We start from the raw sequence: 22359 nt of genomic DNA on the forward strand, positions 1-22359 counted from the left end.
GGACTCGCCTGATGTTGCTGGACTTGAGGATGAGGGCAGAGGCCTACAGGCCAAGAAATGAGGGTGGGTCCAGATGCTGGGAAAGGCAAGGAAACCAATTCTCCCTAGAGCTTCCAGAAAGGAATGTCAGCCCTGCAGACGCCTTGATCTCAGCCCGCCAGGACCCGTCAGACTCCTGACCCACTGAACTGTAAGATAATAAATCTGCGTTGTTCTAAACTAGATGTTTGTTGTAATTGGTTCTAGCAGCAATGAAAAACTGACATAGTAAGCCTGGCAGATGAAGTATTAATTATTACTTTTTTTTTATTTACCATATTTATAATATTTCAGAATCTCTTAAATATATATTCTAGAATCTCCCTTCTAAGAATACCTGCTACCTGAAGGCTAACTATAAGCCAGGTGCCGTGCTGAACACCTTACGTGCATTTTCTCATTGAACCCTCAAAGCAGCTTAGACTATTAGGCACGGTTACAGTTTGCCCGGCATATTGTAGGTGTGCTATAAATGTCTGTTGAATGTGCAGACAGACGGATGGATGGGCAGGAAAACAGGCACTCCTAATAACAGCCGAAATGAGGGAACAGATGGGACAAATACCCCTTCTTAAAAACAAAACGAAGTGAGAAGCCTGTGGTTCCATCTGGCCTCCCTTGAGTGGTGGCCCAAGGCTTAGTTGAGACCAGTCCCCCTCTGCAGCCTGCAGCTCCCTGAACCTCGCCCTTCCTCCATGCTCCCTCCACCCCCGCCTCCGTCCCCCTCCCAGGCCGGGCCTACCATGTGCAAGTACTCACGTGCTTTCTAAAGAGTTCCACGTGAGGCCCCAGAGCCTGCGGGTCAGCGTCTTTCACAAACCAGACCACATCCTCCACGGTCCAGGTGGAGGGGTTCCTGCTCCGGGGCCGCCTGGCATCCTGTCCGTCTGGGGAAGGGCTTGAGGCTGGACGGGTGAGCACACACAAGGAGAACATTAGACGCCGGGATGATGGCCTCAGTGCCTACCTGGTGCTGCCTGCCCCCACCTGGCTCTTAGTCCAAGGCTGTGGCCTGAGTGACCTCCTGTGACAGAGAAAGGCTGGGAGAGACAGCCTGCAGCACGGGGAGGCCACTTCTGGAGGCAGACCCTCCCATCCCTGCAAATGACCTCCGCTCTCCCACGGAGTAAAGCGTTAGAAAATGGATCTCCTTCAACAGGCTGTGCTTCTGGTCCATGTTAGTTTTAAAAAAACCCTCCTGCTCAGTTCTGTCTCAGTGAGCCCTGGACCTCCTTAGCCGGGTGACCAGAGAAGGCTTGCTAAGCTGAACGTCCAAACTGGCCCCTACAGTGCTAGGAGGCCAGAAAGAATTCAGATCCTTTCTGCCTCCCCTGGTTACACCGAGACATAAAGACTAGGAGAACCGAGGTGCATTTTGGTCCTCGTTCTGGGTCTGTGCCGCCAGTGCCGGGAATCCCGCTGTGAGAGGCGCCTCTTCTCTGCATGTGCAGAAAGGAGACATCCTCTCACTGCCCCAGGCAGAGAGTGCCTCCATGGCCCCCTGCTCTTCAGAGGACTTGCCCCAGTCTCCCCTACTAGCATGAGAGTTCCTTGACAGCAAAGGGTCCAATCCTGTGCCTGGTCCCGAGCTGGTCCTTGATACGTGATTATTGCATGACCTGCACCATTCCTTAAATGCATCCCCCACACGGCAGAGTAAAAGGTACGAGACAAGTAAAGGAGGAAAAAAGTAACGAATCGAATGCCTGGCCATATCTAGAGGTTGACTTTTTTCATATGTCCCAAACTAACTCCTTCTCTTTCTCCAGCACCAGGTTCTCCTCCCAGCCGTCGGGTTTCTGAAACCACAGTGATGTCTCTACTTCTACCTCTCCTTCTACTGCCCCTTATTAGCTCCCCACATTTAATTATTCTTTTTTTTTTTTTTAATTTTTTTTTCAACGTTTTTTATTTATTTTTGGGACAGAGAGAGACAGAGCATGAACGGGGGAGGGGCAGAGAGAGAGGGAGACACAGAATCGGAAACAGGCTCCAGGCTCCGAGCCATCAGCCCAGAGCCCGACGCGGGGCTCGAACTCACGGACCGCGAGATCGTGACCTGGTTGAAGTCGGACGCTTAACCGACTGCGCCACCCAGGCGCCCCACATTTAATTATTCTTAAGCTCTTAGGAAGATGCCTCTCACACTGGATCCTCCCTCCCACCCTGCTGCCCCTATCGGAGATCCTCTTACCCAAACCCCTGCGATGGGTTCCGTGGGTATCCTTGCCCTGGGCTCTCTTCCTTCTGGGCAAAACTGTCTACTGCCTCAATGCCTTCTGTAGACCCAACCCTGTCTGTGCCCCTTGCCTATGTACTGACTCCAGAGTCCATACTCTAGCTCAAGGTCAAGGACTCTCTTATAATAACATCTTTCCTTCTGAGACAGAGGGGAAGCGCTTTTGTGCCAGAGAGACCTAGGAACAAACCCTGGAGCCACCCACTGCTACCAATTTGACCATGACTCAGCTCATTAGCTGTAAAATGGCAACACTGTCCTTTAGGAAGGGCAAGTGTCAGACTGAAATGGGATTAGGCCTAAGCCCTAGGGCTACCATGCATCAGGCACTCCACAGAGGGGAGACACCCTGCCTGCCTCCACTGCCCTCCTGCACACTCCCATCCGGGCACACTGACAGAATGTCTCCCTAGCTTCCCTTCTCCATCTTTAGCCAGGGCTTTTGGCTTTTCTCTACAAGCACATACCCTCCCTCCTTTCCACAGAAGCTCCACCAGCCATCAAAACCCAGGCAGACCCCTTCATAGGCAGCATTTCTGTGTCCTGCCATCTGGACATCACATTCCTCTGCCTTTAACCCCCACATCTTTGTTCTCAAGATGCTTTCCACATTCCACCTTATACTGCAGTTACGCGTGTCTATAACCTCCAGTTAGATTTAAATTTCTCGAGGACAATCATTTTCATCTCCCCCCATCCCATCCCATTCATTCCACAAACATCTACTGAGCATCTCTTCTGTACCAGGTCCTGGGCAAAGTGTCTGGTGAAAAACAGGATCCTCTCATTACGGGGTTTATGATCATTGACTCCTCCACAATTCTAAGTAAATGTGTTTGCAAATATGGGCTCAGGAGGTATAAAATGAATCAATATATTTTGTAGGAACAGTATAGATAACTCACATAAAGGACTTGAGGAGGTAATCCTTAATCCTATTTTCAGGCCCAAAGAAAGTGGAGGCTCTGAACAATGAAGCAGCCTCCCTACAGAATAATTCTATGTGAAAAGTCCAGAAGCCTTCACTTCCACTTCCCCCTTTCAGTCTCGGGGCGCAGTGGTTCTCTGCTCTCTCTTTCTGGCTCCTCTTTTTAACATGCTCGAAAAGTGCACAGCTGTCCATTAGTGCTGAGCAAAGTACAACATCACATTTCCGAGTGTGCCCTAAAACCATAATGGTTCAGTTGAGAACTGGATTTGCTTTGAGATTTTCCCTGCCTTTTCCTTGCCGGACCTGGGAGGGTCCCCGAACGTGGGTTGGCACAGGGCATTTTGCCGGGAAACTATTAGTGCACCCCGGAGCCGTCTGAATGCGGATGCATGTTTGTTTGAGATGATTTCACTGCATTTAAAGACATCTGCACTCAACATGGGGACGAGGAATCACAGAAATCATATTCGCCCTCGATCCTGCTCCATCGGTGCTTCGGTGGTAATCAGGGTGATAAAAGATGCTCTGATTACAAAGGCTGCAAGCCTTTGGTGCCAAGAATGATTTTAGAGTGATCAGAGCAGAGGTCAAATCAAGTTTCCTGTATCTGACAGGAAGGAAGAATACCAGACCAATTCATAGCATCATCCCTGGGAGCCCAAGCTCCTTGAGCAAGGTCAGGGCACAACTTTCCTAGTGGTCACAGCCAAGGGTTGAGCAAGAGGGGAGGGATCATCTTGACTGAGGAGGCTCTCCAGGTGATGGCTGTGGAAGGAGGCGGCCCAGTTGGAGAGTGGCCCCGGTGCTTGCTGTGGGCATTTTTCACCTTTCCAGGATGAAATGGCACCAGCCGGGCCTGGCTCGGGAGCCTCTCTGAGGGGGTCTCTTAGTCATACAAGACAGAGAGCAGCAGGAAGCCTGCCACACCTTGGGAATTGCTCAAGATCCAAAGCACATAAACTGGCTCTAGAAGGAAGAGAAATGGAACTTTCCAGTGGCAGGTTTGTAAAGCCTTTGCAGTGGTCTGTACTCACAAAGATAATAAATACGCTACCCCCCCTCCAGTGGCTGTGAAGGTGTCAGGAAGACAGATGGATCCGGCCTGACACAGCCAGGCCAGGCGGATGTGATTGGACAGCAGGAAGACATGATGGATGTGAAAAGAATCTCGTTCCTAAGGGACCAGGGCATGCAAAGTGCTCGCCAAACGCCTTTATGGGAAGGCAGGATTCTCCATGTCAGAGAACTTTGTGTATGTCATGTCCCTTCACTAGAGCTGCCAGATTCGGTGAAGAGTGAAACCCAGTTGTGAATGGATGTGTAGGTGAAGGAGGTGGGGGTTGTTTCTAAAGCTGATCTCGCGTGCACCAGGAATAAATGCCTACGAATCAGTGTTTAAAGCAAGCCCGGGCATTTTCACGGCACAGGGACTTGCACGGCTGTCTTTGAATCTCTGTGTCTCATACCTGCCCACAACCACATGCATAATTTCCTTTTGCTCATTCATATTTCAAAGAAAACTTTTGAGCTAACAATAGAGTCATATGGAGGAACGGAAGGAGCAATGAGCCGGGAGTCAAAATCCCTACCACCCACCAGCCGTGTGAGTGTCTTTGTACTTCTCAGGTGTGAAATAAGGGAGTTGGGAAGAATCTCTAAGGTTCCTCTGCCTCTGATATGGTTGTGGTTTGTCCCGCACAACACCCGGGGAGTCACCTTCTTGTGTATCAGAAAGTCTTATCAGTGTGTCCATGAGCAATGCACACTGAGTAGAGTACCAACGGCCAAGCTTGTAGCCCTTCCTGGCCCAAATCATTCTCCGTGGGCTTTAGTTTCTTCATCTTGCTGCTCAAGAGTATCGTAAGAATCAAGTATGTGGCTTTGGGCTGGAGCCTGATAAAGAATATCTTGAAGGGAAGCCCATCGGTGTCCAAAAGGGACCTCTCAGTGTCCTTCCTCAGGTTTCTCTGAGTCCCCTTGGCCCTCTCGGCATCTCTAGCGCTGGATCTGGGTTGGAGGGGATGGGGGTGAAGGCCAGGGAAGGGTAGATCTGTTCTCAGCTCCTCCTAGTGACCTGGTCCCTGTAGAAGGCACCCTTCCTAGAAACAAGGCCATGAGGAGTGTGGGAGGTGCCCAGCCTAGCCCACAATCTGGGTAGCATCAGGTAGTTTAAAACAGTGTTGTGTTTCATTATTTCTATGGTAAGAATTTTCAAGAATGTATGAGGCCAGAGAGATAGGAGACAGAAGAGCACCTGACCAATCCTCAAATTTTAATCAGATTTTTCTTTTATTCTTTCAAGACCAGTTGACATGCTGCATGAGAAGAGAGGATGCCCTGAGAGACAGGAGAGACCAAAGGCCTAAAATGAGGCCACACTGGGCTGGATCCTTCTCTACCACCACAGACATGCGACCTCTGGGCAAGCAATCTGACCGCTGCCAGGAAGCTTCCAGCCACTCCTCCCCACTGTCCTTCCCTAGCCAGCTCCTGCTTCCCTGTCCAGCTGGCTCCACTGTCACTTCTCCAGGAAGCTTTTCCCACCTCCCTGGAGCAGGCTTAGTGACCCCTCCCTAGCTGATCCTCCCATAGCATCATATTTTTCCTTGGAGGGATAGTCACTGTTGTAATGAAGTTTGTGCAATATTGTTAACGTCTGCCTCTGTGGAATTGCACACTGTCAGAGAGCAGGGCCCACATGTGTCTTGCTCACAGCTCCATCCTTAGACTTGGGACGAGCCCCTGGCATAGTGTCCTCAGTAAGTATCTGCTGGCTGAGATGGAGCAAAAGCTGTCTGAGACTTAGTTGCCTTGCCTGTCAAACACCTACCATGTTGAGAGGATTAAATGGGATGATGTGAAGCATTAACCAGTAAGAATTAATCAAAAGGTAGTTACTATGCTTCCTATTATTATGATGTGTCATTCCATAATGGCCAGTAGGTTTGTCTTGCTAAAGTCCATGGCCATCAGCTTACCTCCCTGTTCAGAAATGTCTGGTTCCCACAGATGAAAGCTCAGTCTGCTCGAAGTGGACCCCAAATCTCCCAGGGTGATTTCCCTCAGCATCTCTGCTCAAACTCTCTTCTTTCCCTGGAATCAATAAGCCCTTGCCACACTTTTGCTCACGTCAACCCCTCCACATAGAGCGCTGTCCCTATTCTCATTTTCTGGTTGGATGGTCTCTCTGTCCATCACCCAACACCTTACCCTATGGAAGCTTTACTTTCTTCTTTATTTTCATTCTTTCTTGATTCTGAAACTTGGACCTAATTGTGGTTGGGACTTTTACAGCATGTCCTATTTGATGCAAAAGTTAGGAAGCTTTTGTTATCTGAAAACTTTATAGCTCTTGATGCTTGCATGTTGGGTGGGAGAAGATGTTTATATGTTGGATGGGGAAGAGCTCTCAAATTTTTACCTGAGTATCCGCAAAAACCAAAGAAATGTGTCCTGTGAATACATCCCCTCAGAATCCACTGGCAGGGGCTATAGGTATGATCTATCAAGACAGCAGGGGGCAGGGGGAGTACTCACAAGAGAAGGCTGAGAAATTTGTCATGTCATCCATATCTACCCTCCTGCCTGCAGCCTCATGCAGTTCTCTGGATTCTGTGATTTTAAACCATTTTGATTAGCACCACAGGGGAAAATCATTTTTTAGGTCCCCTCCAGGGTTTATGACTTAGGTCAAACCCTCCTAAAGAGGTATGGTTTCTTCCAACCAAATACTTACACTTGGGAAGCAATTCCAGAGCAATCCTGAGCAATTCCCAGGGTGGAGGGCAAACTTAATAACCCTCCAGAGTGCCCACAGCAAGCACTCAGACTGGCAGTTAAGTGACAAATGGGTAAGGAAGCCAATGGTTTCCTCTCCTACTTTAATATACTGCCATTCGATTCAGCACAGTTTATCTCCATGGGTTCCAGATATGTTTAGCTGCACGGACTTTGTTTGAGCAAAGCATACATAGAACCCCGCTCTGCAAATGTTAAGAGGCCCTGGTTAAAGAGGGCAGGGTGTTGGGAGTCCTGACTGCTCCCATCCCCTCTTCCCTATCCCTTAGAGCTTCGAAGGGACCCCCTGAAGCCTACTGAAAGTCTGGAAATCCCTGGGGTAATTTTGAAAGACACAGGCTTTGGAGCCAGTTAAAGTGAAATCCTGACTCAACACTTGAATGACCTTATCTTGGTCTTCACTTTATCTGTACCTTGTATATAATAATATCTACTATAATAATATGTACATATTATAATAAATCATAAAATACAACTTGCAAGAAGTCATAAATAATGTATGGAAAGTGTCTGGCTCTTGGTAGGTGCTCAATAAATAGTTATTTAGTATGTGCCTCAAGCAAGCAGGCTCCTATTCTGGGGCTATGGAGGATTTTGATATGAGCAAGGGACCTCACAAAGCTGAGGGTCTGGTTCCTACTGTGGGACAGGGAAGAGAAAGTCCTAGAGATGAGAGAACAAAGTGCTACAGAAGGAATCAGAAGGAACAAACATTTCTAATTGGGAGGTGTGGCTGAGACTCTCGGTCACCTACTCAATATCTTTTTTTTTTTGCACTGCTTCCTTTATAACAGAAATCCTGATTTCCAGCTGGGATCGTGGTTTCTTAGAACAAAATCACATTTCCCAGTTTCCCTTGCAGCTGGTAGCCATGTGACTAAGTTCTGGCCAATGAGATGGAAGCAGCAGTGGAAACCTCTCTCAGAGATGCTGGCACTGCCCTCCTACATCTTGATGCTAGAGTGGACATAGCTGGCTGGCTTTCTGGTATCTGTTTCCATTTAGCACACTGGTTAAAGGAATCTTTGGAGCATTCGAGTTAATGTGCCTACAAAGGGTGAATAATTTTCTTTTTTCTTCAGTATACTAAAGAGGCTCAATAATGAACTTCTACCATTACATTTTGCAGCTAAAATGAAGAAGCTAGGTGGGTGAGTGTGTGATTTTTGAACATCCCAAAGCCCCAAAGCGTCCAGCTAATTATGGACAACTCTGATTTTCAGGGCATCAAAGTTCTCACTAATATTTCTAAGTAGTGAAAGAGGCAATCCGTATTCAGGGTACAGTTAGTGTTTTGCTTGGAGAGGAAGGTAACAGGCACTGGTGGGCTCCATCTCTCTGATTTTACCCAAGATCCTAAGAGGCAAAACCCTGAGTGAGTGGGGACCTCCTGGGGGGTTAACCAGAGCTCTAACAGAGAGGGTTCTCCCAGAGTTGGTTCCCAGGAAGCGTCTGGACCACCCCTCAGGCAGACCCCCTCAGACAGCTAACTGGAGAACAAAGGGCTGGGGAGGAGGCGAAAATGAAGGACAAGAGAGTTGTTGAGGGAGTGATAGATAGGAGGGCATCCCAGGGTGGGAGGGAAGCTACCTTGAGATCCCTTTGAAGGATCTAAGATTCCCCTCATCCAGGGGTACCAGATAGACTGGGATGGAGCAGACAATTCTTCAGGTAGTGATAGAAGTTCTTTTCATCCTTTTATTGCTTAAATCCTACACTTACGACATCGGGCCTGATACTCCACCAACTTGACCAGAAGACAGGGTAAATATCTCCTTTTTAAAAAATGGCAACACTCGTAGAATTATGAGTCAACTCAATCAGGCGATGACCTGCAATCACCCTGAGCAAATGGGAACTGGGTTGAGGAGAAGAGGTTGACAGGAAGAGACAGCTAAAAGGCAGAGGGGCACCAAGAGGAGTGTTTTGACAACCAGGGGCAACATGAGGACACTGGCATCATGGTAGGGGACACAGAGATAATGAATGTTTATTGAACTACTACATGCCGGGTGCTACAAAAACTCTGGGGATAAGCCTAGGAAATAAACGCTGCCCCTCATTTACTTTAAGATGTTGATTTGTGCCAAATCTTGTTCTCTTCTTTCGTTCTTAAAAATCAGGTAGAACAATGTCTCTCTCCTTTGGAAAATGGGCTCTGCCCACTCAAATCTTCTGCATGGCTGATGGCTTATGTGACAATGTTGGGAAGTAGTCTGCAGGGTGCCTCTACATTTGGCAAGACCCCTGTGGCTGAGGGATTCTGTACTCTGCTCCTCAGAACTGCCTTCTGCTCAAGGCGTTCCTGCCTGCCTTTCTATCTATCCTCAGCCAGGAGAGGCTTGTGTGAGATGGGGGAGGTCTTTGAGGGGAAAACATGGAGGATGTTGGATCATACAAACTAGCTCATCACTGTGGCTTCTCAGGGCTACTGGTTGAGAGATCCAAGGCTCCGAACAAAAATGTGACTTGTCAAAGAAGACGGTCAACCCATTGGGAGGCTCCAGAGGGGCAAGATGAAGACTCCCTAACTCCTCAGCCTGGGGCCTCCTCTCCTCAGCAGCTTTCAGGTGCAGAGCTGCTGGGCTGTGATTGGGTGAGAGATGTGTTCACGTGATCTGTGACAGCTAATCTTCATCGAGCTTTTACCATGTCCTCGGTCTGACACTAAATACACGTGTGAACTTATTTAATCCTCCCAACAAACCTATGAGATAGATGCTGTTGTTATCATTCTAATTTTACAGGTGAGGAAACTGAGGCACCGAGAAACCCAGACTTGCAAAAGGTCATACAGTCAGGAAGTGGTAGGTCCATGATTCTAGCCCAGTGCATCTGGCTCCATATTCCATGGATTATCCACTATGCTTTACAGCCTTTGTTCATTAATGAAATACTGAAGCTTGAAAATGATTTAAAAAAACAATGGATACCAAGCTATCCCTAGAATGAGAGCACTTTCATGCATTGCATCCCAACAAGGTATCACAAGGTAGTATAACCAGCATTAAGGAAATGTTGTTTAACTCTGGTTCTGCCCATGTATTTGTGTCCTACAAATGTCACCCACTATGCAAGAAAAGATGCTTTATTGACATCTAGTTCTTCTTTTTCCTGGCACAGAGATGATCTACATCTCTCAGATTCCCTTAGAGTTAAGTGTGGCATAATGGCCAGTTCTTGCCAATGAAATGTGAGTGGAAATGACGTGCATCATTCTCAAGCTCTAGGGAAGAGTATGTGCCTTCCTCACTCACTCTTTCCCTTTCTACCCAGTAGGTGTTTGGGGCATGGAGGCCATAGGGGATAGCAGGGCCACAGAATGGACAAAGTCTGAGTCCCTGAATCGGGATGCATCCACAACCTAAGAACACCCACCTTGGACTCTTGAACAAAAAAATAAAATAAATTTCTATTGCATTTGAGCCACTGTACATTTTGGAATCTACTTACTCCTACAGCCTCGCCTGTTCTTATATACTATTTTCTTTACTTATGGTCAAGAGTTGAAGTTAGCTGCCTTTAAGAACAACAAAAATTCTTGAAAGGGCTTCCAATTTTCCAGTGTTCCATATTCAGATAGCATTGTTCCCCCTGAAGCCACCCCCTTCCCCCTACATGCAGTTATCCCAGAGCAAGGGCATAGGAGATTAAGTCATGGGGAAGCCAGAGCATGCATTACATTACCACATCTGTTTCCTTCAAGAGGGGTCCTGTTTCTCTTGGGGCTGGAGCCTGGGGGCCTCAGCCCAGGTGTCAAGGGGCCTCCAGAGGACATGGGGCTGGAGCGGGGACCACTGGCAGTGGTGGCCAAGACTCCCTCAAGGTGGCCATCTCCAGAGTTCTGTCTCTTGCAGTACAGCGAGGAAGAGGTGGGCAAGGAGCCCCTGTGGCTAAAGGTGGAGGCGGAGGGGTCCATGCTGTAGCGGTTCATGCCCACAGGGTTCGCCAGGCACTCCTCAGTGGTGACTGTTTTTGCTAAGCAAGAAGGCAGGACAGAGAAGCAGAGATCAGAAAGCAAGTCCAGGGGCTACCTGACAATCTTGGCAAACATTTCCTCAGTGGCATGGGTGCCGCTACCTGTAGGAACGAGAGATGAGGAGGAATGCACCCCGTATCATAATCCCAAATAGTTCACCTCTCAGCAGATTGAGACACTTGTCTCACCAACAAAGCATATCCCAAAGAACAGATGGGAGATGTGCCCCTTCCGTGTTCAGAAGAAAAAGGGATTAATTTGGTTATTGGTGATTTGGAAGTAAAATTCAAAGGTGTTTCTCCTTCCATGGTGTTACCTCTCCTGCAGTCGCTACTAGCTTGTCTGATTCTCCCTGCACTCTTTTCTCTTGCCCACTAACACTGCTAGCCTCACTTGGCCCAGGATGCTTTGGAGAAATCAAGCAAGAGTTACAATGCCCTTGAGTTAGGAGAATCACTTTGGCCTGGGTGGTGACACAGGGGCAATGGTGCTTCCCCCTCCACCCCCCCCCAATTTTAGTCTCAATACACAGAAGGGTACTGTCCTTCCTCCAAAGCTAACAAGCTGGGGACAAAAATGCTGATCTTATTGGCCCCACGGTCCTCCCCATAACCTGCATTTGAGAGATAAAGAGCCAATCAAAAGTGCAGGGGGAGTAAAGCTGCTGAAGAGTCAGCCAACCTCATCATCAGCTCCCTTTTGCTCAAGTAAATCACAATTTTCTATACTTTTAAAGCTTGAACTCCCTGTTGAACTCTGTGAGCTATACCTATGGCCAAATGGTGTGGGGTGTTTTGTTTTATTTTTAAGGAGAAAGTTCAGGAGGATTATGGGAATAGAAAGAAAAAGAAAAATATTCTAGGAATTCCTTGTCTTTAGTCCCTCCAGTCCCAGACAAGATCACATGTGCCTGGTCCCATCAGTAATCATCTTTATACCACATATGGTCAAAACAGATCTTGACATGCACAAAGAAAATTGTTAGAGTAACAAAAACCAGTGGATCCTCCAAGGTTGGCAATGGGGTAACACATTTGAGGCCACAAGACCCAGATGTTTTCTTCATTATGGATTCCTCCCATAATGTAGATAATGAAAGATTAAGACTTGATTTTATTAGGGCAACTAGCAATTCTTATATGTTGGAAAATATATGGATCTTGTCTGGAAATAAAAGTCATTGCATATGGGATGTCGCTAAAGCAGTGCTTAAAGCAAAATTTATAGCTGTAAATAATTACATTAAAAAGAAGAAAGATCTCAACATAATAACCTAATCTTCCATGATAAGATGCTAGGGAAAAAAAGAGCAAACTATAGCTAACTAAGCAGAAGGAAAGAAATAAAGATTAAAGCAGAAATAAGTAAAGACTAAAAAAACAACAGAGAAAATCAATGCATCCAAAGCTGGCTCTTCGAAACAATAACAAAATTGAAAAACTTTAGCTAGACCGGGCAAGGAAAAAAGAAGATTCAAATGATCAGAAACAGAAATGAAAGAGGTGACATAACTACCAATCTTACAGAAATAAATGGATCATTAAGGAATACTATGGACAATCATATGCCAATACATTAGATAGAAGAAGAATGTAGACAGAAGAAATGGACAAATTACCAAAACTGACTCAAAAAAAAAAAATAGACAATCTGAGTAAACCTGTAACAAGTAGACAGAATGAATCAGTAATCAAAACTACTCACAAAGAAATCCCAGGCCCAGATGGTTTCATGAGTGGATCCTACCAAGCATTTAAAGAAAAATTAAAACCAATTCTTTACAAACTCTTCCAAAAGATAGAAGAGGAATGTTATGGACTAAAGTGTGTCCTCTAAAATTCATATGTTGAAGTCCTAACTCCCAAAGCGACTACATACAAGAAGGTAGTAAAGGTTAAGTGAGGTCTTAAGGGTAGGACCTTAATTTGACAACACATGCTCACTAGCTCTCTCTCTCTCTCTCTCTCTCCCTCTCCCTCTCCTCCCACCTGCACCCCCCCCCCAGCAACATACATGCACAGAGAAGAGGCCATGCGAGGACACAGCAAGACAGTGGCTGTTCACAAATCAGGAAGAGCGCTCTCAACAGAAACCACCCCTGACAGCACATTGATCTCACTCGTCTAGCCTCTAGAACTCTGAGAAAATAAATTCTATTGTTAAATCAACTAGACTGTGGTATTCTGTTGTGGTGATCAAGCAAACTAATACAAGGAAGGAATACTTCCCAACTCATTCTATAAGGCCACTATTAACCTGATACCAAATCCAGACAAAGACATTCCAAGAATAGAAAATTATAGAATAATATCTCTTATGAATATGGATACAAAAATCCTCAACAAAATGCTAGCAAATCAAATCCTATAACATATAGTATAACTTATACACTGTGACCAAGTAGGATTTATCCCAGGAAAGCAAGATTGTTTTAACAGTTAAAAACCAGTTAATGTAATATACCATATAAATAGAATAAAAAAAACAAAGATAGTACAATGATCTCAATAGATTTGACAAAATCCATTGTCTTTTCCTGATAAAAACACTCAACATACTAGGAATAGAAGGGAACTTCCTCAACTGGAGAAATAGCATCTACAAAAACCCTATAGCTAACATCATAGTTAATGGTGGAAGACTAGATGCTTCTTTTCCTAAGATCAAGAAAAAGACAAGGATGCTTATTCTCACCACTTCTATTCAACATTTTACTGGAAGTTCCAGCCAACCCAATCAGGTAAGAAAAAGAAAGAAAAAGCACCTAGATGGGAAGGAAGAAATACAACTATCTCTTGTATGTAGAAAATCCTAAAGAATCCATTAAAACATTATTGGAACTACTAAACGAGTTTAGCAAGGTTGCAGGATACAAGATCAATATGCAAATACCAATTGTGTTTCAGATTAAACAATCTGAAAATGAAGTTAAGAAAACAATTCATTTATAATAACATTAAATGAATAAAATATGGGGAAATAAGTTTAATAAAAGAAGCGTAAAACTGAAAACTATAAAATACTGTTGACAGAAAGTAAAGAAGATCTAAACAAATGGGGGAAAATCCCATGTTCATGAATCAGAAGACTGAATATTGTTAAGATGGCAATAATCTTTAAACTGACCTATAGAGTCAATGTAATTCTTGTCAATATCTCAGCTGACTTCTTTGTAGAAACTGACAAGCTGTTTCTAAAATTCATACAATTTTCGAGGGACCAAGATTAACCAAAACAATCATGAGAAAAGGACAAAATGGAGCATTCGCACTTTCCAATTTCAAAATTGACTACAGAGCAATGATAGTAAAGACAGTGTGATGCTGGAATATGAGTAGGCATGTAGATCAATGGAATTGAATTGAGAGTTCAAAAATAAACCAATGTCAACTGATTCCCCACAAGGGTGCCAAAATCATTTAGTGGGGAAAGAAAAACCTTTTCAACAAACTGGTGTTGGAACAACCGGATATCCACATGCAAAACAATGAAATTGGACCCTTACTTCATACCATATACAAAAAAATCAACTCAATATTGGCCAAAGACTTAAATGTAAGAGCAAGAATTTATAAAACTCTTAGAAGGAAACATAAGAATAAATCTTCATGACCTTGAGTTTGGCAAGGCATTATTACATTTGACACCAAAAGCGTGATCAACAAAAGAAAACAATACACAAATTGGACTTTATTAAAATTTCAAACTTCTGTGCTTTGAAAGATACCATTAAAAAAAAAAGTGAAAAGATAACCCACAGAATGGGAGAAAATACTTGCCAATCATATATCTCATCAGGGACTTGTTTCCAGAGTAACTCAATAATAAAAAGACAGCCTAATTTAAAGGTGGGCAAAGGACTTGAATAGACTTTTCTCCAAAGAAGATATACAAATGGCTAATAAACACATGAAACATGTTCCCCATCATTAGCCATTGGGAAATGCAAATCAAACCCACAAAGAACTATAACTTCACACTCACTAGAATGGTTACAATAAAAAAGTCAGATAAAGACAAATGTTGATGCTGTAGAGAAATTGGAATCCTCATACACTGTTTGTGGGAAGAGGAAAACTAACACTTATTGTGCACCCACTATGGGCCAGCACCATTCTAAGCCAGTAAGGAGTAAGGCTGCCATTATAGTCCCCTTTTTGGAATGTTCTCATTATCTGAGATAACAATCCTTTTGGTATCTTTGATTTGGTATCTGAGATACCAATCCTTTTGGTATCTTTGATTTGGTATCTGAGATACCAATCCTTTTGGTATCCTTTGATCCCTAGTGGCAGGTGCTTTGGTATATGTGAGGAAGCTACTCATAGTGTCTGGCATACAGAAGGCACTCCATAAATATTTATTGAGTAGACATTTGGGTGCTGTTAGCAGTGAGGCAGCCGTCGCATAGAACATGCATTACAATTCATGTAAATAAATGACAACCCATGATAAAAAAAAAGATGTAACTAAAATGTTTATTTTGTTTATTAAATATTTTAAATCCAAATTAAATATGTCTGCATAGTTCTGACAGTGTAAGGCAGAGAATGCGGATAATTCTCCAATCTGCACTATAGCTGGAAGATAGACATGCAAATGAAAGATTGTTCTCCTATGACAACGTGCAGAAATGGGGAACACGGGAACATGGACTTTATTGGTTTAAAAACTGCTGACGACCATGGGTGAGATCAAAGGTAATAAAAAGTCAGTTTCTGGGCTGGGATCCAAATGAATTCATCAAAAAGTAAAACCGACTTGAGAGACCATCAAGCCATGGCCTTCTACCCAGCAAAGGATACACCAGTGATTCCAGAGGCAGCGGGTGAACAGCCATGGAGACAGGTCCGCAAGCCCCCCATGGGGGCTCTGCATAGCCTGGAGCTCCCAGGAAGCCTGGGAGCGAACAACACGTACAGGTGCACACACCGGGGTGCCGTTCAGAATTGATGAGACACAGCTGCTCACACCTGGTTCAAACAGCCTTTTCCTCACCTTTATAAATAGGGCTGCTGACACTTACATCACGCCAAAGCATAAAGATGACTGATATAATGAAGGCCGTCATTATTTACCTACAGGACTGAAAAGGGCCTGCAGAGAGCAACCAGCCCGGCATCTCCCCAAGTGTTAGATGTGTCTCACTGGTGGGACAGGGGATGATATCAGGTGTGACTTTGGTGTGTTCGTTTCCCAAAGCTGCAGAAATTACCATAAACTTGGTGGCCTAAAACAGCAGAAAGGTATTCTCTTGTAGTTCTGAATGCTAGAAGCATGAAATCACAGTGTCGGCAGAGCCATGTTCTTTCTTAAGGCTCAAAGGTAGGATCCTTCCTTGCCTCTACCTCGTTGCTTGTGTAGCCAACAATCCTTCATGATAGACACATGGCTCTAATCCGCCTCCGTTGTCACATGGCATCTTCCCTGTGCATCTGTGTCTGCGTCCAAATGTCTTAGAAAGACATCAGTCACTGGGTTAGGGTCCATAATTCAGTATGACCTGGTCTGGATTACATCTGCAAAAACCTTATTTCTAAAGAAAGTCCTAGAGCACCTGGGTGGCTCAGTCTGTTAGGTGTCTGACTTCGGCTCAGGTCATGATCTCATGGTTCATGAGTTTGAGCCCCACATTGGGCTCTGTGCTGACAGCCCAGAGCCTGGAGACTGTTTCGGATTCTGTGTCTCCCCCCCGCCCCGCCCCCCCCCCCCCGCTCTCTCTCTGCCCCTCCCTGACTGGCACTATCTCTCTCTCAAAAATAAATGAACATTAAAAAAAATGTTTTTAAAGAAAGTGCCATTCACAGGCACTGGAAGTTAGGACTTGAACATGTATCTTTTTGGAAGACACAACAGATGAACATTATTTTTTATAGTCATGTATTTTAGTGTACAGCAATAAAAAAATTTAACTAGCCCATTGAACTATGATTTCACTGACACAATATCATTGCTTGAGGTTACTAACAGCTAAAGTTAAAAGAAATGAACCTGTTAAAGGAATCTCTTCAGTGAACACTTCTACAGTTGTCATATGGTTGTACAAAAATTGTGAAGGTGGTGTATTAACACTGGAATGCACTGAGTTAGTTAGTCCAACCTCTCTTTTCAAGCTGGGTGGTAAATAAGGAAAATAAATGAGCCTCTTATTTAAAAGCTTCCTGCAAGAGATTTTACAATCTCCCTCAGAGTGAGGTCATTGTACGACAAATCTCATTGGCTAAAATTTCTTCCTTACATCTAACCCCAATTTCTCTTGCTTTAGTTTGCAACGCTGTGGATGGAACTAGAATGTATTATGCTAAGCAAAATAAGTCAGTCAGAGAAAGATAAATATCATGATTTCACTCATATGTGGAATTTAAGAAACAAAACAGATGAACATGGAAGAAGGGAAGGAAAAATAAGATAAAAACAGAAAGGGAGGAAACCATGAGGGACTCTTAAATGCAGAGAACAAATGAGGGTTGCTGAAGGCATGTTGGGTGGGGGGCATGGGCTAAATGGGCGTTGGGCATTAAGGAGGTCAGTCGTTGGGATGAGCACTGGGTGTTATATGGAAGTGATGAATCACTAAATTCTATTCCTGAAATCATTATTACACTATACATTAACTAACTTGGATTTAAATAAAATTTTCAAAAATGGGGGAAAAAAGATGGCTGCCAGATCCCAGCCTTTATAACTCTCAACAATAGCCAAATTATGGAAAGAGCCTAAATGTCCATCAACTGATGAATGGATAAAGAAATTGTGGTTTATATACACAATGGAGTACTACGTGGCAATGAGAAAGAATGAAATATGGCCCTTTGTGGCAACGTGGATGGAACTGCAGAGTGTGATGCTAAGTGAAATAAGCCATACAGAGAAAGACAGATACCATATGTTTTCGCTCTTATGTGGATCCTGAGAAACTTAACAGGAACCCATTGGGGAGGGGAAGAAAAAAAAAAAAAAAAGAGAGGTTAGAGTGGGAGAGAGCCAAAGCATAAGAGACTCTTAAAAAATGAGAACAAACTGAGGGCTGATGGGGGGTGAGAGGGAGGGGAGGGTGGGTGATGGGTATCGAGGAGGGCACCTTTTGGGATGAGCACCAGGTGTTGTATGGAAACCAATTTGACAATAAATTTCATATATTCAAAAAAAAAAAAAGATACTAGCCTTTATACTATTCAAAACTACAAAGTCATCAACATACAGGTAGATGAATTATAGGTATGCAGAACTTTTAGTAGCTTAAGAATTTCATAGTGTGACACATGGACTGTTACCTAAAACCACTATTTAAAGTTCCTAAGAAGAAGGACCAAACCCATACTTGAGGAGAGAAGTGCACTTCTCAAGCGGTTTGGTGGCTGACTGGTGAGTGAACACCAGATGGGGCCAGCAGTCCTGAGATTGTCAGGCACGAGTGCCCTGCGCGGATCCAACTCCTGCACGAACTCGCGGCAAACCACAGGGCTGACGGGGTTAAGACGTTCGTGGTCTTTCTCTCCCTGATTTTTAGAAAATCACTTCTCATCTGAAATGAGCTTGTCACCCTGGCACCTCTCATTAAACAGGAGGATACAACCCGGCCTCTGTTTAAGGCCATTTAATCTCTGTGGAGAATCTGAGCTCAGCAGAGTGAGGCAAATGAGAGGCGTCTCTTGCACTTTTCTTTATAACCTCCCTGCCTCTATCCAGGAGACAAAGGATGCCGCCTGTAAAATCACTAAAACTTTCCTCCAGAGAAAGGAACAATCTGCTCTTGTACTATCACATGAGCAAGCTTAAATAGAAAGCAAATGCACCGATGGCACAAAGAGGCTACCACATTTTCAGGGTTTAAAGTCTTAGGAATTTTCAGGAGAGCCTGGTGTTCCTTTTTCACCATTGCCAAACTGTTGGAGAACTACGTTTTCCCCCAGCCTCTGTACATGCAGCCTGCCCACCAGGGAGGCCAAAGAACACTCTAGAAGAGTTCCAACCCACTCAAGCCTCCAGGGATACCCACTTGCTTCTGAATCTGAGCTGTGTCTAAACCTCCCCTTTTGGGAAACAAACTTTAGGGTCAGGAGTGCGTGGACACCTCCCACCCCCCTCACCTCTGCAGAGGCTTCCAGGTCGCACACCCAGTGCAACCCACTCCTGTTGCAGTCCTGGAGGGTCAGGCAAGAGCACCTAGGATGTAGAGAACATCCAAAGAGAAGCAGGAAGAGACAGAGGGACAGGAAGAAGAAAGCCGATAGAGAGGGAGAGAAAGAGAAAGTCCCAAAGCAGTGAGAGTTGCACAGAGAGGAAAAGAGGGCCCACGTGTCTAAAAGTACAGACCCTTCTGATGGAGTTTTAGTTCAGGCTGGTGTTGACCCTTTGTCATTTGGGACACAAGACCTAACTGCTCCCAGTTAAGTGAACTTGGACTGTTTATTTTATTAAAACACTTAAACTGGCACTTTACTTGGAGTTTCCAACCGAATGAAGCCCTGAAAAGCATCAATACCACCATCTGCAGAATATTTCTCAAATAATACCTAATCATGCCATAATAACCCCCAAATTCCAGAGTCTTAGAAACTATTCACTTTCATTACAAACAGTTGTCCCCACCCGCTCTCTCACATGTGTGTGCGCGCGCACACACACACACACACACACCCACACACTCACCCTCCACTCCCCACCCTATTTCCCCACATCAGGCATAACTCCCCAGTTAAAGGGACAGCTGCACACAGTGATCCTTTTCTATAATCATCACCGCCACCTTCCCCCGCCCCGACCGGCAGCCACCGCCTTTCTCCAGGATCGATTGCCAGCCGGCCTGCCCCGTCCAGCAGGCCGCACAACCCTGCCCAGGCTGGCAAGAAAGTCAAACCACTGGGTCAGTGTCCAGAGCGCTCCATGTGTGAACAGCTTGGCTCGGCTGCTTGAAGAGAAGGGAGCTCCACAGATCCCAGCTCTGAAACCCAGATCAGAAAAGGAAGCTGCACCGTGGCCCCCATATGCTGCCATTGGAAAAGCTGGGGGATCACTATTACCCGGCGCTTAACCAGGTGCCACCACCTAGAGAGCACAGCCAGTAAGCTCTGGAATGCAGAGAAAGACATGCAAGGAGAGAAGCCGAAAGAGGAAGGGGGCAAGAGGGAGAAGACCCCCGGAAACAGTAGCAGGTCCCCAGCAGAGCTGCACCCTGCTGAGAGCGCCAACAGGGGGCCATTGTTTCCTACCTCAGGTGCTGACGGTGTCTGCCACCAGGCAGCCTCAGCCTCACTCCTCTCCAGCACCACGGGCACCCAGCACGGCTCCGGGAGGCAGAGAGGACTTCTAAGGACTTCTTGGTGGTGGCAGAAACCAGCAGATTTCCTCTCTGCCCTCGGGCTGCCTTTCTCTGAGGCTCGAGTGGAGGTTTGCAGACTTTCTTTTCTCAGCCTCAGTCCCGCCCTTGTTCTTGCTCAGATAAGCTCATCACGTTTTCCCTCAGGGCCCTCTGTGGCCTCCTGTCCCAGCCTTCCCGGTTCAAAGGGCACCAGGCCACACCACCTACGAGGCTTAGCATTTCATTCGCTTCAATTAAATTTTCCATTAACTTGGTCTCTGGCCAGTATAGATTTTTCCCTTTAAGCTTGCCTCTAAGTTCAGATCACTCAGCCCTCAGAATCAACCTTATGACTCCCCTCTGGTCCATTTAAGCACATTTATATTTTTTCTCCCCTAATGAGATGCACAGAAACCAACCATAATTTTAATGCCTGACACCTGAACTGTAGTCCTCTCAAATGTTTCTGGTTTGTCTAAGACTTTGTGCTAAGCCTCTGGGTTGATTTCCTCCTGTGGAAATTTTGCCCAAAGGCAATTTTGCCCAATGCTAGCCATTTGGGATAATGAATGCTCTTCCAGTCTTAAGAGGAAAGCAGGTTCTATAATCACTCTCTATATGGTCTTGCACATTTGCCCTGCCTCTACCCGAAGTTCTTGTGGGAACTCCTAAGAGGTGAGGGAGGGTGATGAGAGGGGGACACCTTCCACAGTCATGTTCTTTTTCCTCAACAGCCACACACTTTCTGGTCTTTCTAGAACTTCAAGGAAATTATTTTTTTAACGTTTTTTTTTTTTTTTTTATTTTTGGGACAGAGAGAGACAGAGCATGAACGGAGGAGGGGCAGAGAGAGAGGGAGACACAGAATCGGAAACAGGCTCCAGGCTCCGAGCCATCAGCCCAGAGCCCGACGCGGGGCTCGAACTCACAGACCGCGAGATCGTGACCTGGCTGAAGTCGGACGCTTAACCGACTGCGCCACCCAGGCGCCCCGAACTTCAAGGAAATTAAAAGGGGTCCTCAATCAGGAAAACGTTGGAGTCACCAGAATAGAGGACATCTCCGAAGCTTTGGTTCTAAATGTATATCCTGACTTTTAGGAAGGCTCATGATACTTTGCATTCCTCATGCTGGTATAAAGCAAGCTGCCATGTTGTGAGATGCTCTGTGGAGAGGCCTATATGGCAAGAAACCAACAACTCATAGGAAACTGAATCCTGCCAACAGCCACATGAATAAGCTAGGAAGTGGATCCTTTCCTAGTTCGGGATGTAGGCCGGTATGAGACCCAGAGCCAGGGGACCCAGTTAAGCTGCCCCTGAACTGCTGACTCACAGAAACTGAGATAATAAATGTTATTTGAAGCCACTCACTTTTGGGGGTAATTTGTCACATAGCAATAGATAACTAATACAGATGAGAAAAGGCCATTTGTTTCATTTCCCTTGACTCTGCATATCCAGGTTGGAAATTATAATTAATTCAGTAGCAGCTAGGATGTATCTGCTATAGAATACTTATTCAATTCTCTGCAAGGAAGTTTATGGGATTTTTTTAGCAAAGGGTTTGTATTGCTTGTGTATGAGACCCAGAAACTACCCACTAATAGGAGAGAGTTCATAAAGTTTACCTTTATATAACAACTTAATTGGAACACTCATTCATTTAACAATAAGTACTGAATACTTATCTTGTGCTTCCTCAGTATCTACAGGTCTCAGAAGAGAACCTAAGCCTTGCAATGCAAAGAGAGTCACTAAATCACTGAACATTGAAAAAAATCTATTTTAAATTCTACAAAACCCAGGCCTTTCTCGAGAGGTTGTATTTTTCCCTTTTAGTTCAATGTTTGTTGTTGTCTGCTTGTTTGTTTGTGTTTGAGATTTTATTTTTTTAAGTAATCTCTACACCCAACATGGGGCTTGAACTTACAACCCTGAGATCAAGAGTCACACACTCTACCAACTGAGCCAACCCAGCGCCCCTAAGTAAATGCTTTAAAATATGTACAGATATTATAAATTAATGAATGATATAACTAGAAACACAATAAATAACTTTTCCTACATGAA

At 45.0% G+C, this 22359-nt stretch overlaps 1 protein-coding gene across 10 annotated transcripts in view; it reads right to left on the reverse strand.

Annotated features, from left to right (window-relative positions):
• SCML4 (Scm polycomb group protein like 4) overlaps positions 1–22359 on the reverse strand; it is a 124467-nt gene that overhangs the window by 13491 nt on the left and 88617 nt on the right. For 6 of the 10 annotated variants that reach the window (XR_009263187.1, XM_058734870.1, XM_058734872.1 and 3 more), the window contains 2 exons: positions 10695–10985; positions 799–944 (listed from right to left, as the gene is read on the reverse strand). Coding sequence is in view for 8 of the 10 variants with exons in the window: in XM_058734870.1 (XP_058590853.1) it covers positions 799–944; positions 10695–10985 (437 nt within the window). In the remaining 2 variants the exon portion in view is untranslated. Of the gene's footprint in view, positions 1–798; positions 945–10689; positions 10986–12999; positions 13838–20198; positions 21004–22359 lie in introns of those variants that run through there. The other 4 variants (XM_058734877.1, XM_058734876.1, XR_009263188.1 and 1 more) reach the window with 4 other exon arrangements.

Source organism: Neofelis nebulosa, chromosome 6, assembly GCF_028018385.1.
Source record: "Neofelis nebulosa isolate mNeoNeb1 chromosome 6, mNeoNeb1.pri, whole genome shotgun sequence".
Classification (NCBI taxonomy): domain Eukaryota; kingdom Metazoa; phylum Chordata; class Mammalia; order Carnivora; family Felidae; genus Neofelis; species Neofelis nebulosa.